Source organism: Condylura cristata, unplaced genomic scaffold (genome assembly GCF_000260355.1).
Source record: "Condylura cristata isolate star-nosed mole 26May11 unplaced genomic scaffold, ConCri1.0 scaffold00023, whole genome shotgun sequence".
NCBI lineage: Eukaryota > Metazoa > Chordata > Mammalia > Eulipotyphla > Talpidae > Condylura > Condylura cristata.
The window spans coordinates 8,493,108-8,509,229 of NW_004567124.1; the positions used below are offsets into that span (position 1 = coordinate 8,493,108).

At 38.1% G+C, this 16,122-nt stretch overlaps 1 protein-coding gene across 3 annotated transcripts in view; it reads right to left on the reverse strand.

Annotated features, from left to right (window-relative positions):
• Positions 1 to 4,538: 4,538 nt before the first annotated feature.
• APH1B (APH1B gamma secretase subunit) overlaps positions 4,539 to 16,122 on the reverse strand; it is a 29,957-nt gene continuing 18,373 nt past the window's right edge. For all 3 annotated transcript variants that reach the window (XM_012728638.1, XM_004687700.2, XM_004687701.2), the window contains 2 exons: positions 12,598 to 12,725; positions 4,539 to 6,408 (listed from right to left, as the gene is read on the reverse strand). In XM_012728638.1, coding sequence (XP_012584092.1) covers positions 6,241 to 6,408; positions 12,598 to 12,725 — 296 coding nt within the window. In that variant the 3' untranslated portion in view covers positions 4,539 to 6,240. The remainder of the gene's footprint in view (positions 6,409 to 12,597; positions 12,726 to 16,122) is intronic.

Below are 16,122 nucleotides of genomic sequence, written 5' to 3' on the forward strand. Positions count from 1 at the left end.
TATATATATATATATATACACACAATGTGATACTATTCAGCAATCAAAAAAGGGCAAACTCACATGCCATTCGCAGCAACATGGGTGGAGCTGGAAGGGATTATGCTCAATGACATAAGTCAGAAGGCAAAAGAAAAATATCAGATGGTTTCACTTATGGGAGGAATATAGGAGAACCAAATAAGGGATCAGGAAAAGAAATAATAACAATTTAAAAACAAATTTAAATTCAAAATTAATGGGCAACTATAAATCAGAGACATTCTGCAGGGGAGAAGGAGAGGGATCAAAACAGGGGAGGGAAGAGCACAAGGGACTGTGGTGACAGTTCACAGGTGATATGGTGGGGAATCTGCGGAGACTACGACCAAGAGGAGAAAAACACCACTGTACAAAAATGAACAATGATGTAAAATACATATAAACAAATAATTAAAAAAACTTACACTAAAGGCCTCTTTACTTCCATTTCTGTTACTTAATACATGATGTTCTGCTTTTAATAAATAATTATAATCATGTTAAGAGGGGGGAAAAACATATGTAGGGACATTCAGATTTTCTACTTTTTCTTCAATTATTACCCTCTCCTCCATCAATTCCCTTCTCTCATTGAATCACTCCTATCATCATATAAACATACAGTTATGGTGCTAGATATAGGAGGGAAGACACCCCACATCTTCAGGTTATCATCCCATTTCTCCACAGGGTGGTTAGGACAGGGAGCAAAATCTAAGATAACTGACAGTAGGGGTCAAAGGTATCCATGATATCAAGAAACACCTGCAGGAGCCAATAAAAAACACTGCTTGGTAGAGGGGGAGTGACTTCAAAATCATCCCAGCAGATGCCTGCTCCTAACTAGTACTATGGTTTTGATACCTCCTGCCAGGGTGACAGCCAGAACAGCTCTGCCAACTGCCAAGGACTAAAACTCACTCTCCCAATGGAAGGGTGGAGGCAAGACCCCAATTAGACAACCCTGGATGAGGCAGTACCCATATATTCCTCAACCCTCTAAGAACATGGAACTCCACAAGCCCAGTACAGGCAGCCCTCAGCCATAGCCACTCAGACGCCCCTCCAAAGTGCACAGACACCAAATAAACTGTTTTATTTTGCTAGGATTTAGCTGGGGATTCTTGCTACATCCAAGAACTGATGACCTCTCAAACTGCTAACACCTCTATTAAAATCTGTGTTCTATAAACTGTGTCCTCTCTCCTTTCTCACATTTTTCATATACTCCATTTAAGTGTTTACCTGTACACTGAAACTGCTTTTATCAAGATCACCAGCAAGTCCCATTTCTCCATATGCAATTATCAGTTCTCACTCATCTTTCTCATTACTCAGCAGCATTCAACACACTTTCCACTGGTTAAGCTTCCATGCGCTTCTGTTTGTTACTTGTTTGTTTTTAATCTCTTACCTACACCTATTACATCTAAGAGCCCATCATCTACTCCAAAAATTTACGTACCACCTAAAGTATTCAAGTTATATTATTTCATAATTAGTAGAACATTTTGTAGTTGCCTTACATGTTTTAATCTGGGCAGTAAAATTACATGTTCCCTGAGGACAAAGATCACCATCTTGTCCTTTTCCATTCTATTTAAAATTGAGATATAATTGATGGATAATGAATTAAAGTTTCAAGTGTACAATATGATTCAATATTTCCACCCCTTTAAAATATTTAATCAGTGTTGTGTAGTATGAGAAGCTTTGAGTAAATACTGTAAATTCCATCTCTGATTTTGCTCAACCACTAAAAATGTATGGTTTTACCACTGTCTAAAAACAGGATTTATAGCAGCGCACAGTACAGCAACAACTAGCTTCTACAAATAATTGAGCCTTGAAGCTATAATGATCAGGGCTCATAATCTATTGGGGCACCATAAAATGTATGGGACTGGGAGATGAGGTCAACTGAATGGTTCTTTCTAGTTAGCATTTTTCAAAGGTAGAATACATGCTTCTCTCCACTGGAACTTTCTCATGTATCGAGGCCAGGGCCAGGGAAATCCATTCCAACTAAAAACCAAACAAGAATTAAACTGGAGCCACAACTTCAATGTAGAAATTGTACGTGAATCTGTACTGTTACCTGAGGAAAATGTGCACCACCTCCACAGACTTCCAATTAGGAGCAGAACCCTGGGTCCTGAAGAATATTTCATTTAATAACAGTCAACATAAACCTGGAGCAGCGGTATTTCAAACCAGACTGAACAGGCATCATAGGGTTTTGAGTTTTATGCAAAAACAATTATCTGTGTGATCTGAGAGCAAAGGCCAAGCTCCAACTCTTGGCTACTTAAGACTTCTCATCCAGGGCAGGAAGAACAAAAGAACTGGACAGGACATACAGGGTAAAATTCGTAAAAACTAAATTCTACTCCCCCTTCATTCAGCTTTCACATTTAGCTACTAATATGTGGTGTGTTACAATTCATTATTTTATAATTACTTAGCAGATTTCTCAAGGTGGGGTTCCAGGATCTTTAGGAGTCACCTCTGCCTGGTTTAAGGTAGCTCAAGAAGATTCTCTGATTCAAACTGTTTCTGAGCACACCCAAATGAAACAGGCCAAATGAATTTTAAATGAGAACAAAGATTTCGCTTTGAAGAGTCTCAGAGCTGACCAATCCTAAGCAACAGAATGAAGTCAAGTTTTACAAGTGACGTAAACTGTAGTAACAGATCCCGAAGGATACACTATTCCAAAGAAGAGGGAACATGAGAAATGAGTAGTGCCAAACAGTCTTTTTATTGTTCACTGAAAAATACAGGTTGGGAAACAGTCTATTGCATTGTGTACTGAATGCATGTCTGATATTGCAAGTATATACAATGTAACAGTGTAACATATATAAAATCTTACATATTTTACAGAGACAGTATCCACCTTTCTAAACACTAATATGTAATAAATTGAGGTTTAGTCATATTAAATGAGAAATGTAAACACTGCAATCATAAACAAAATGCCATAAGTCAAGCACTTTGAAGTTGTTTTGTTGCAATATCTACCTTGGCAACTCAATTAAGAACACTGTAGTCCAGAAAAAATTTAGCCCACAAAAAACCAGCACTGTCTTTCCAGGAGCATGCCTGATGCAGGTTGCCACCATTGCTTCCCTGGAGAGTTCAGGTCCACACAGACTGCTAATCTCTGTTCTGGACTAATCTGAGGACAGGGGGGAAGAGTACCAAATAGGAGGAAGTTCTTGTTACAGCTGCTTATATTGTACCAGATAAAGACACCCAGCATTCTGGTGTGAATGTGCCAATTTCAGTGACATTGAAATGTAGTAGAGAATAAAAATACAGCTTTGCTGCTATCTGAAAGTAGAACATTCCTATTTGGTATGCTTTGGTAGGTTATTACCACTGATTTCAAGGAAAAACTCTTGGGCATTCCAGTTCCAAAAAATTACCCAACAAATCATACCAAGTGGGAATGTTCTACATATGGATGGGAAAGTATTAATATTGGGAACAAGAAGTATTTATTTCAATGCAGTCTGCCAATATAATTTATTCCTTTCAGATGTGTTTTTACTATGCTACTCTTAAAGAAGTTACTATTTCTATACTGCCAGACAGGGAGGCCAATATGGAAGTACTCCAGTTACAAACACTAGTTCCAATGAATGAAAAATAAACACAATGTTTACTAGCAACAAAACAAGTATCTGCTATTCAAAGGTCAACATATTTAAGTGCTACAACAATATTCACATTCCAAGGTCAACTTTAAATATACCCAACTCTCACTTCAAACTGAGAAAACCCTGTGTGGAGGAGAACATGCAACATCAACACCACCTCTTCCTCTCCGAATACTATCAACACTCAAAAAGTTCATTTTATATTACTAAAGCAAAAACAAAGGTATCTCTCTCTCTCTCTCTCTCTCTCTCTCTCTCTCTCTCTCTCTCTCTCTCTCTCTCTATATATATATATATATATATATATATATATATATACACAACAGAGGAAGAATATATGCTCCCTCTGGACTTCCCTGGCTTCAGGCAAAGCAAGGCAATTTGCAACAGTGGTGCCTAACATGACTATGGCAATGCTCAGCCTATAAGAGAAATCAAGTATACAACATTCTTAGACTCATAGGTAATCAAGAATTATTAAACAATTTACTGAACTAAGACAATAATCTCACCATCAGAATTTTCTTGTTGAGTTTTTATAAATGACAGCTTATAATATCCTAGGTTCTTTAACTAGTAATGAACAGAGTACATCCTCAGGGCTCAAGGGTGAGTTTTGTTCTTACATTTTCCTATACTTTACAGAGCAGCAAAAACTTGCCAGACTGTCCATTTAAGAGATTTCTAAATAACAGCAGTAGTTAACTATATATTTTCCTTACTCTACCTCAAAGAACATCATGTTCCAATAAGAATAAAGCCACCTTCAATATGTATCTTGTTACCCACAACTCTGCATAGAACATTTCACAGCTTGGGTTTTATGCCCTTAATTCTTCCTATGGTTCTTTCAGTCAAAGGAAGTCTTAAATAAGGTCAAGTCAACAGCTGCGGTAGAAACATTGGTTTTAGTGTTGAAGTAAACTTTACTGGGGAATAACTTTGACTGCTTATGAAACTGTGTATAGTCTTACAAGAACACCTATTCCTCTTGAATTTCTGAACTGGAAAATCCTAGTAATTTAAAGGCAGGAAGGGATTTCATTGATAAAGGTTTAGGTGATGTGTAAGGTTTAGGTTCTGGTACATGGAATAATGTGTGGCTAACCCACATTTCTCACATTTCTGCTTCACCCCTGTTATCAAATCCTACTATCTGTCACGTGGCTAGTGAGCTTCTCTTTGCTGCCCCTATTTCTTTTATGGTTACTGCCCATCTGGGGTCCACTGAGGTTACCACTTTAATGTGAGGGAATTTCCATTTCGTGCCATCAGTTTCCTAAGAATCATCAAACAGCAACAATTTCTAATTAGTATAGACAGAATTCAATGCCATTTCCTTTTTACAAAGGAAATCAAAAGTACTGTTTAGGGGCTAAACATATACCTTGGGCATTCCTTTAAAGGGAATTCTGTATCTACTACCAAATTCTGAGCCATTTACTAGACCTGAAGATCATAAGGGTTAGTTAGGTAAAAGCATGAATTTGGTAGCGGTAGATGTATTTCTAAATACTATACGACACCACTAGGGGGAAGTATCTGTTAGTATCACAGGAGCAAATTAAGTGTCAATGCCACACTACTGGCTTGTTTTCCTCATGCTTTTAGTAAAATTCTATTGTTTCAGCAAAGCCTGTGCCAGGGTACATCACCTCAGCAACTCAAATGCTCAAATGCTCAGATAGATCAACAGGTTTCACCTCAACTAGTCCAGCAACTAGCACTCAACTGGCAAACAGTGCTTTGGGGCAGAGCCCGTGAAAATCCTTAAACTGAGGAAAGATTTGAAATTGCACAAAAATTCTTAGTTTTATAATACCTTCCAGAAGTCAGAAAATAATTAGTTTTTAGCTAAATAAACTGAGTATATGCTCAAAAACAATGCAATGCTTCAAAAAGCAATATCTAGAGTGGAAAATCTTCAAAGACAGCTTATTCATTAATAGCTTCCTTTGGCTAAATTACAGTGAGTCAGTGCAGTTGTTGCATTTAGCTCAGCCTACCATGTTCTCACAAAACCAGGGTCTAGTGAAGTACACGAAAACAGTTCACAGAAGTGATAGCCCTTTAGTCTTCTGCGACTTCAGAACTTAAGAAGAAACAACTTCAGAACTTAAGAAGAAAAAGCTAATCAGGATTTGACCTTCAGATATCAACTTGCTCAGTACAAGTTAGGACAAAACTAAACATTGACTCTTTTTTACTTCCAATGTTCTCAGGAAGCTCTTACTTGAACACCAATGGTTGTCAACCTGGCTGCCCGTCACAGTCATCTGAGTAGTTTTCAAAAATTACCCAGAAAATTTAAATCTGTAGTGTGGAGCCCAGAAACCACTATTCCTTATGCTTCCCCAGGTGCTTCTAACGTGCAGTCAGGATGCACACCACTGATGTAGCCCTTTCAGAGAGCCGCTGCATGAAAGTCCTTATTGTATCCAGATAGTTTTGTTTTCCCTAAATTCCACCTGGATAAAGGATTTTTAGACAAAGGCACAATTGTGCTTCCTCTAAAGACACAGCTCACTGTTCGAGAGGGGCTGGTTCTTGGAGGTTATCTGGAGCGCTGGCTGAAAAGAAGGAAGTCCTTGTCTTGGCAGAGCAGGCAGAGTTTCAGGCTTCGGCAGCTGCCTCCAGCAACAAAGAATGCCCAGATGCCCGTGAGCACCATGATGATATATGCTGACACCAGAATTACTCCATAATAAGGACTTATGAGGGTCTGCAAAGGGAAAATAAATCAGCTTGGGTAATAACAACAAGCTTATTAAACACGTGGAGTAAACAAAGATATAGGAAAACATGAAATATTTTCAATAGCTGGGGTGTGTTTGTATATCATGTGTCAAGGAGTACCAGGACCTAAAGACATACAGAATTAACCTAGTCAACAGATATTCCCCTCAACAACTATGCTTCACTGTAGTCAAATGGAAACCCCAGAGGGTTGAAAAGCCAGAACCTAATGTATATCACAACAGAAGATACATTCTTAAATAACCTGGGCCTCATTTTAATCATTCCCTTGTTAACTGGCTATTAGAATTTGTAATAAAGTGAGGCAAGTTCAAGGTACTTCATATGAATAATTAGTATTCAAGGGAACATGAGGAAAAGTGTGTCTTTTTTAGCTGAACAAATGCTACAGATTACAAAAATTCATTTATAAAATACTGACAGAATGCTGAAAAGTACTATGTTATGAAACAGTGATGGCCAAAGTACCTATCCTAATAAAGATAAGTAATAAATGAAGGACATAGTAATTATAACTGTGACAGTGCCCCACCAGGTTAAGAACAAGATGATCAAGAAAGGCTCTGAGGAAAAAGTAATTAAACTGAGACTACAGGATGAGTGAATCAGCCTTGTGGAGATGGAAGGATGGAACCAAAGAAGGGTGAAGAGACGGCTAAGAACACAGCAGGAGTCAGTATTAACCTGGTGTGGCTACGGACGGTCTGCACACAGTATCAGAGGGGATGGCAGGGCCAGCTATGCAGCATGCTAGTAAAGATGTAAGTGTGGATTGCATCCTCAGTGCAAGGAAGAGGCACTGAAGGGTTTTAGATCGAAGAGCTGAGTAATTTTATTTAGATTTATAAACCTGCCAAGAATGGATTAAAGGGGGCTATGAAGAAAACAGGGAAACTAGTTAGGAAAACTCTATACTGGAGGAGGAGTGGACAGGACAGACCGGGCTGGCGGTGGGGATGAAGAGAGTGGATGATATCACCTGACAGACTTGCTGACGGGATGAACATGAAGAAAGGGAGAGGTCATGACTGACTTGCACGATTCCAGCTTTAGAGGAGTGGAGGTGCTATTTAATGATAGCAGAGACCCGAGGCAAGCCTTGCTTGGGGACTTGGGTAAAAATGAGACTTGGAGTGATGAGTGAAAATCAAATTCAAAGATGGCATACTGAGAGTGGGATGCCTGTGAGTTTCCCAAAGGCAGGTGTCAGTAAGCAGTCACACATACGAGTTGGGGCCAGAAGAGAGGCCACAGCTAAAAGAAGGAATAAAGAACCCAGCTCAGAGAAAGTATCTAAGTCGTGGCTCTCAATGCAATTACCCAGGAGTTATTATACGGAGAAGGGAAAAGAGAAGAGATAGAGCCCTGAGAAATTCGCATTTATAAATTGTTTGGAAGAAGTCAGAAAAGAAGGTAAGAGGAAAGTCAAGGAGTGTGATACAAAAGTCAGATTCTTATTAAAGGTTGGTAAGAGGAGAAAAAGATAATGTCCATTAGGTTTGGAGAAATGGAAGTCATTTTTGACCTGGATAGTTTTTGAACAGTTGATCCAAAATCTGATTAGTCTAGAAATAAGAAGTGAATTGGAAACAAAAATTATAGAGGTAACTCTTTTAACATTTGCTGTGATTGGGAATTGTAAACAGAAGTGGTGGCTGTACATGAAGCTGCAATTTCAAAATTATATAGTTCTGTAAATGAGTGGCAAATCAATGAAAAACATTTCCTACAAATGGAGATTAAAGAAACATGGTGGCTACAAGGGGGGAAAGGCTGCTGGTGCTGGTGTAAGGTAGAGGGTACAAAGGTGTGAAAGTCCAGAAGTTGGAGAGAGTCAGGTCTTAGAGTCAAAGTGAAGGGCGTGCTCTTTGATAGAAGGAGGGACACCTCTGCTGAGCCAGGGTAAGACAGGGAGATGGGTTCCCAGTCAGCCCCAGCATTTACACGGTAAGAGGAGAATTCAATTGGGTTAGTTAATATTTCATCACCACACACCTCTGCCTGTTGGTAAGTGCCTCCAAGCTTTCTCATGGCTATTGCGCTCACTCTTCCTGCACAAGTCCCCCTAGGGAAGACACACTGACCAGGCCCATCAGCTCTGGCTAGAGACATGAACTGACGTTGTGCCCATAGAAGAGTACTGTGGATACTATGTGTCTGTGAATGTAGCACACACTGAACACCTTCTGGACTCTCCTTCCAAATAATCATATACCTAAAATCCAAAGAATTTTAATTTTACAGGATACTAAGTTCTTTTGTATGTTTCTTTAACTACTTATCATTTTAAACAATTACATGATTGTTTAAAATATTAAAATACACAAATAAAACACAAAATAAATTTTAAAATGAAATTCATAGATTTTTATTAAACAAAAATAAACCATAAAAATTGATTCGATTACAATGATGAGCTTTTGTTCTTAAAAACTCAGCATTAAGAGAATGTAAAGACAAACTACAGAGTAGAAATTATTTGCAATACACATCTCTGATAAAAGCCTCTTTTAGAGGATACAGATTTCCACAAAAAGACAAAACAACCTAATGGGACATCAGGCAAAAGATCTGAATAGGCACTTCATAAAAGAATTATCCAAATGGTCAATAAACATATGAAGACATGCTCAGCATCACTAATCATCAGGGAAATACAGGCTAAAGAATGTGACATCTCTACATTCCCAGTAGGGTAGACAACAGAATGCCATATACTACGTGTTGGTGAGGATGAGGAACTGCAGCTTTGTGAGTGGTGGGGGTATACGTGGATATAACCACACTGAAAAAATGAGTGTGAACAGCTAACAGCTGACAGCAGACAGGTGTACCCATGACCTGCAACACCATTCCTAGGCATATATTCAAAAGAAATGTGTACATATGTTCACCAGGGGACATGCACTAGGCTGATGAAAACAGCACTATTCATGATAGTTAGATATAACATGCCTTTTTTGTTCCAGAATGGGTAAATCATGGGATAGTCACACAACAGAATGCTATACTTCAATAAAAGAGCACTCAGTAATTATATATAGATGAATCACATACACATAACATTGCGGTAAAGGAGTCAGACACAAAAGCAAATATTGTATGGTTCCATTTATATAAAATACCAAAAGGCTGGGCATTTTGTGCTATTAGAATCATGGTTACCTTGGGGACTAATGGTGTGGCACTAGGAGCCTCCTGGGAGCTGATAATGTTTTGGTTTTCATGTAGGTTTGAGTTACACAGGTATGTTCAAATTGTGAAAATTCATCAAAATGTACACTTCTGATTTGTACACTTATCTTCATGTATCTTACTGTAATAAAACAATTCGGAATTTTCTGAAACCTGACATTCAGAGATAACTTCTGTCAACTTTTCAGCATATAATCATTCGAATTTTCTGGATTCCTTTTTATGATTAAAGAGAATAATATCAACTATGCAATATTCAACAAGATCTACTGGCCACCTCCTATATGCCAGAGTAATAAGGGATATAAATATTGACAAGGTAAGGTTCCAGACTTGATGATAAACTAGTTGGAGAGAAAGATATAAACACTATGTAAAATGAAATACTGGCTGAGGAACAGTATAACACAGTTATGAATAAGTGAGCTATACTGCCGAGTTTGGATATGCACCTTCTCCAGAGACTTCACATGGAATAAGTATCTTTCCCACTGACCTAGGTTAGAAAGAGACTATTCGCTGCAGATAAAACAGTAAGGAAAAAGTCATATCCATTGGGGAGCCACACTGGACCCATTATAGGGAGTATATGATATCAACTGTGGGGAGTAGCAGGAGGTAAGTTTTTTACCACTAAAATTAAGAGAGTTATGTCAAACAAAAAAAAGTCTGAGCTTTACTCCACAGACACCCGCTAGCTATCTCTCACCCCTCCTTCATACACTTAGACAGGACATCTGGTTCCTGGTTTTTCTTTACCTCACTGGTTGCTTCTTCCCAGTCTCCTCTGCTTTCCCAAACCTCAATGCTGGAGTGTCCTAGGGCTTAATTCTTGGGCCTCTTCACCTGCCTGCATGTCTGCCCACACTCACTCCTTGCTACCTTCTTTTCTAGTCCATATTGTTCTCCCAAACTCCAGATTTTTTTTATCCAACTGCCTACCCAATATCTTCACTTAAATAGCCAATAAACAACTCCAGTTAAAATGCCCAAATAGAACTTGTGATCTCCCCCATTTTAGCTGATGACAACACCACCATTGTAAACTATCCAAGCAAAAGCCTTAAAGACATGTTGGCTCTTCTGTCTCTCCCATGCCTTATGCATTTTGTCAGGAAATGCTTTTGGCTCTACTTTCAAAAATATGACCTGTATCTGATTTGTCATAATTTCCCATTATCTCACCCAAGCTGTCACCTTTCTTCTCTTGATGACTTTAATTTCTTCCTCCACTGTAATCTACTCTCCACATAGCATATTATGTCAAGGCAAAGGTTGTAAGTTTAAAAAGTTTTTAAACTTAAAAGATCGTAACCCTCTCCTTAATACCCCATAGTAGCTCCTATTTCACGAGCATGAAGACCAAAGTCCTGCATTATACATATGTGGTTTTCCTTTCCAATCCCTACTTCCCTTCTCACCTTCAATTCAGTGACAGTGTCCTACCAATCTCTCTGCCTCACTCTATTCTAACCACCCTCACTTTCCATAAAGAGGTCAATAATATTTTTTAATCTTAATACTTTACCAATGGCTGTTCAATTCAAGATACTCTTCTTAGATAGTCACATAAGCAATTCTACTTCACCAGTTTGCTTAAATATTATCTCCACAATGAAGCTTACTCTCACCACTTACTTAAAAAAGTTTAACACACCTACTCCCAAACCCCACACTATGGATCTCTTTAATCTGCCCTATTCTACTGCCCTCTCCCTTTTCTACAAGCCTATCCATTTCTGATATATAATCTCTAAATTCTGTCTATTGCTTATTGCTGCTCTCCCCTCAGTATATTATAAAGCCAGAGATCTTTGTTTTGTTTACTAAACTGGTATATTCACCCAGAACAATGCATGGAACATAGAAAGCACTCAATAAATACCTGACAAATGAATGAACAGTCAATCAGATCTAGAAAAAAGGACACTTGCTTTTATATGTAACTTTTTGATAGAAAGGCAAATATAAAGAACTTGGAACATGATAAGAACTATATGTATAAAAAGAATTCACAATCTCAATAACCAGAGATAAATGGCTTTAACATTTTAATTCCTTCTCTACTCAGTACTTTTGGCTGAATAATTGCCTTTGCATGGATGTCATAGTTTAAGGCTAAGATTAGTATCCAGCACCAGTAAAAGGCTTAAGGAGGGGAAGTTATGATTGTACTTTAGATGGATGACAGGACAAGGAGTCTGGTAAAAGAAAACTTGATATAAACACAAAATGGATGGAGGAAAGAAACAGGAAACAAAACACCATGAGGAGGAGCCCTTGTAATAAGTCAGGACAAGGCAGTATAATGTAAAGATGACAGCAGTAAAAGTCAGATCCCAAGTATTAAATAGTGTTTAAAATACAATCTAATCCAGTTATCTTTTAAAACTTTTTCTACGTTGAAAAACAGCATTATTAGAATGTCCATGAGAAGAGTGAAATGACACTCTTGTTATTGATCAGTATGAGTAAAATGGTACAAATGTGTACAGTATTTTAGCGATTTGCATCAGATTTTTAAAAAATATTCATAATTCCATTCCTTGGACTCTATTGAATAAATGTCATATTCATGACACCCTAATGGTAACTAAAAATAGAAACAAATATTTCTTCTTCTAACAGCTAAGCAAACTATTTTTATGTAATAGCATAAAGCTATCAAAATGTATATATTAAAATAATTTATAATAACATAGCAATTGTTTAAGATATGCTACATGTGCATAATGTAAGCTATTTCAGCATTAGAGGAATAGAAAAACATCTTTAATGAGCTTGACCAAAAATTAAGCTACTGTCTTTCTGTGGTAAGACTTAGATGTCAGCACTCATTAAAACAACTTTTTGGAATTTCCTCATTGTCCCATTAGTATGGACTTCATGTAAAATAGAATCTATCATTTTAGGTGTGTGGACTTCAGTTCCAAAATTTGTGTACAGTGGCAATACTCACCAGAGTTGACACCAGCAGATGGGACAGCAGAACTACAAGAAGGACGTACCACTTTTTCTTCTCACAGCCATCAAAAAAGACAACACCCCAGAACAGGTGCAGCAGCATGATAACCAGCGTCATGAGAGCTGAAAGACAGTCCATCATCCATTAGTGCCCAGTCACACTGACAGCAGATACCAAAGCCCACTGAATGCCTGGTCACAATACACAGGCTCTTGAGTGCACCCGAGGCTGTGAAAGTGTGCAGCTACCATCTACACCAATGGTAACACCAAGGCAACATTTCTGAATGAGGGGTCAACACTACAGCAGCTTCTCCTCCTCAATGTGAACCTGTTAAAAGTCAACTTGAAGCTGGCTATGTAGAAATTCTCAGAGGTTATGCGATACATTTACTTAAAAGAAACTTTTCCAATTAAAAGTAACTCCTTTGATTTAAACAAGACTCCTCACTAAAGGGGAATCTCTCCTTTGATTTTTTAGTAAAGACCAATAGAATAACAAAAGTACTTAAAAATTCAGTAATTATCTAAGATTCTTCTTAAGCAACTGAAACCAAACTTGATTAGCACAAAAATTATTCTGTGAACTGTGTGTGTGTTGTGTGTGTGTATGAGATAGAGACACAGAGAGAGAGAGAGACAGAGATTTATCCTGTATCCTGGAAAAGATTTTTATTTAATCTGGGAAAATTCCATGTATTCAGAAAGCTTTAACATAAAAGAGAAAAATGAGGCCCACCCTGGTGGTGTAATGGGTTAGGAGGCAACACTGCAAGCTAGCTGTAACCACTTCAGTGAGGGGTTCAATCCCTGCATAGGAGGTGATCCACATGGTACAGCAGATCTCTCCTGTCTAGCCCACTGCTCCCCTCAGCAGTGTACTTTGATCTGCCTGTTCTGCTCTTCACTCTTCACAGGCCTGCACCTCTGGCCTGTACCCCGGTCTGTATGCAAAAATAAGTAAATCTTTAAAAATAAATGAATAAAGCAGGCTGTTTTTTCTTTCTTTTTTTTTTTTTGAAGAGAGCAAAATGAAATCATTTCACCATGGGGGCACATAATAAGATAACATGGACATCCCCATATTGGCAAATATTAAAGTCTGAGAATTCTTTTTCATTTTGCAAGCAGCAAAACAAGCTAGCATTACCTAGAAAAAGTGAACATCTTACACTCTCTATTTCACACCAGCAATTCTACAGCTAGATCTATACAGTAAACTGTAACAGTTCTTGGGTCAATAGATAATTACACCTAAGAAACTGTTAGGAAGTCAAATTTGGGGGGCCTACCCCAGACCTCCTGAGTCAGATACAATGGAGGTGGGAGCCCAGCAAAATGTATTTGCAACAGTTTTTCAGGTGATGCTGATGCATGGTCATATTTGAGAACTACTGCTTTAGAGAAACAGATTTGCACAAGGAAATATATACAAGACTATTTATATGAGCACTATTTGTAATAAGAAAGTCCATCATGATCAGAATGGTAAGTTGTGATATATTCATTCATAGAATACAACTGGGTTGTTGGAAAAGTTATGATGCATTTTTTGTTTTTCAAAAAAGCCACACCATGACTTTTCTGACATCCTGATACATATATATATATATATATAAATGTTCTCACGAAAATAATGTTGAACAGAAGGGGGAAGCATATTGTGGGTAAATATTTCATTTATACAAAGTCAAAAACTCAAAACAATGTTAAGACATGACTGTTACGGTTGGAGGAACACAAGCTGTTAACATCTAGTGATAGCCAATACTATCACTCCAGTAAATGATGGTAAATACTTCTTTTAGTAGAAGAGGGATTACTGTTTTAAAACTTTGGGACAATGGTAGGTAAAACTGAAATGATGTTATCCAGTTGTGATCCTGTAAAGGAAAATTCCCTTTAAAACAGAAGCCTGGTGACGTGATAGGTTAGAGTTGAGACCACTGATGACAACTTAAACCTAAGGCTAAGTTTATATCAGAAAAGATAAGGGGAAAACTGAGATCTACACAGGCACACTAATTTATTTTTATCATACTCTAAGGTTTTTCTAAAACCTAGATGTCAATCAAATGTCAAAAGAAAGCAATGGCACCATAAACCTGACATCTGTCAACTTATGCCTGCCGTTCTCTCTATGCATGACCACAGAAACTGCAACTACCTGACAGTGCTCAAGACTTTGGTCAACACCTAGAGTTCAGCTCCTTTGGAAAACACTCCTCCTATGGAATTTTCAGTTCATTCTCATCTAAAGAGCATTAGTCTCTATCAGCAAACTTCCTCAAGATATTAGTTGCTTTTGACCTTTCTTAAAAATTCTAGGTTCAGGCCCTCCCTGGTGGTGCTGCGGATTAAAGCACTGCACTAAGAAGCTTAAGCCACTTCTGCATGAGTTCCATCCCTGCCTGCCCTGGAGGAGATCCACATGGCGCGGCAGACCTCTCCTGACCCGCCCGCTGCTCCTCTCAGCAGTGTACTTCGTCAATCTGCCTGTTCTGCTCCCCACTCTGTCCCTGGTGAATCCTCTCACCTTCCGCATCTCTGGCCTGAATCCCAGTTCTGTATGAATAAATAAATAAATCTTTAAAAAAAAAATTCTAGGTTCATATTGATATTTGTTTTCAAGGCCCTTTCCTGCTAAAAAGAAATCTAGGATGAATTGAACTTACTGCTAAAGTAAAACCTGAACACCATCATCTCAGATTAGCATTGAAAGTCCTTCATAATCTAGATACAAATCTAACTACACTTTCAAATATATTCTTTATAGCAGAAAATCAGAACTCTTGTACTATGTCAATACCTGTTATTTTAACAGATTGCCCCTACTGCCTAAATACTCTATCCCTCATCACCACCCCTGCTCATTACACTTTATTACTTTAAGGCGTATCTCACTGCCATCTCCTCAAGGAATCATTTATAATTACTCGTTATTCCATTAATTAAAAAAAAAAGAGCAACTACTACTCAGCACACTCTAGTGAGCATCTATTTAGTCTAAAGTTAGGTGAATGTGCGCTGGACTCACATAATTTTGAGCTACACAGAATAGCATTGAGCAAGTTATTTAGCCTGTGTTTACATTTTTTGTTTGTGTAAAATGGGGCAGTACCTCATAAGGTGGTAACAGGGAAGAGCAGTAATAGGAAAACCATAACTTTGCAATAAATGATAGCTACTATGTGCTTATCTGTGTATTCACAGATTCCAAGTAAAAAGCCAAGGCCTTAGTGAGTTGGGAAAGTGAGGCAAAGCAACAAGCAGCTACTACATTTATCCAAGCTTCCAGGTAGGTGATCATGTCTTAAAATGCATTTTTTTTTTACTCTTACAGATTATTTCCTTCTCTGACTTTGTATTACTCTTACATTTATTTTCTCCCTCCCTCTTTCATTAATCCTTACAATGATTTTATTCAGTGCTCAATATGGGTCAGGCACAGTGGATAAGGGACTGTTCTTGGCACTGGGGCTTTCATAAGTGCACAAAACACAGTCACCTGGAACACTGC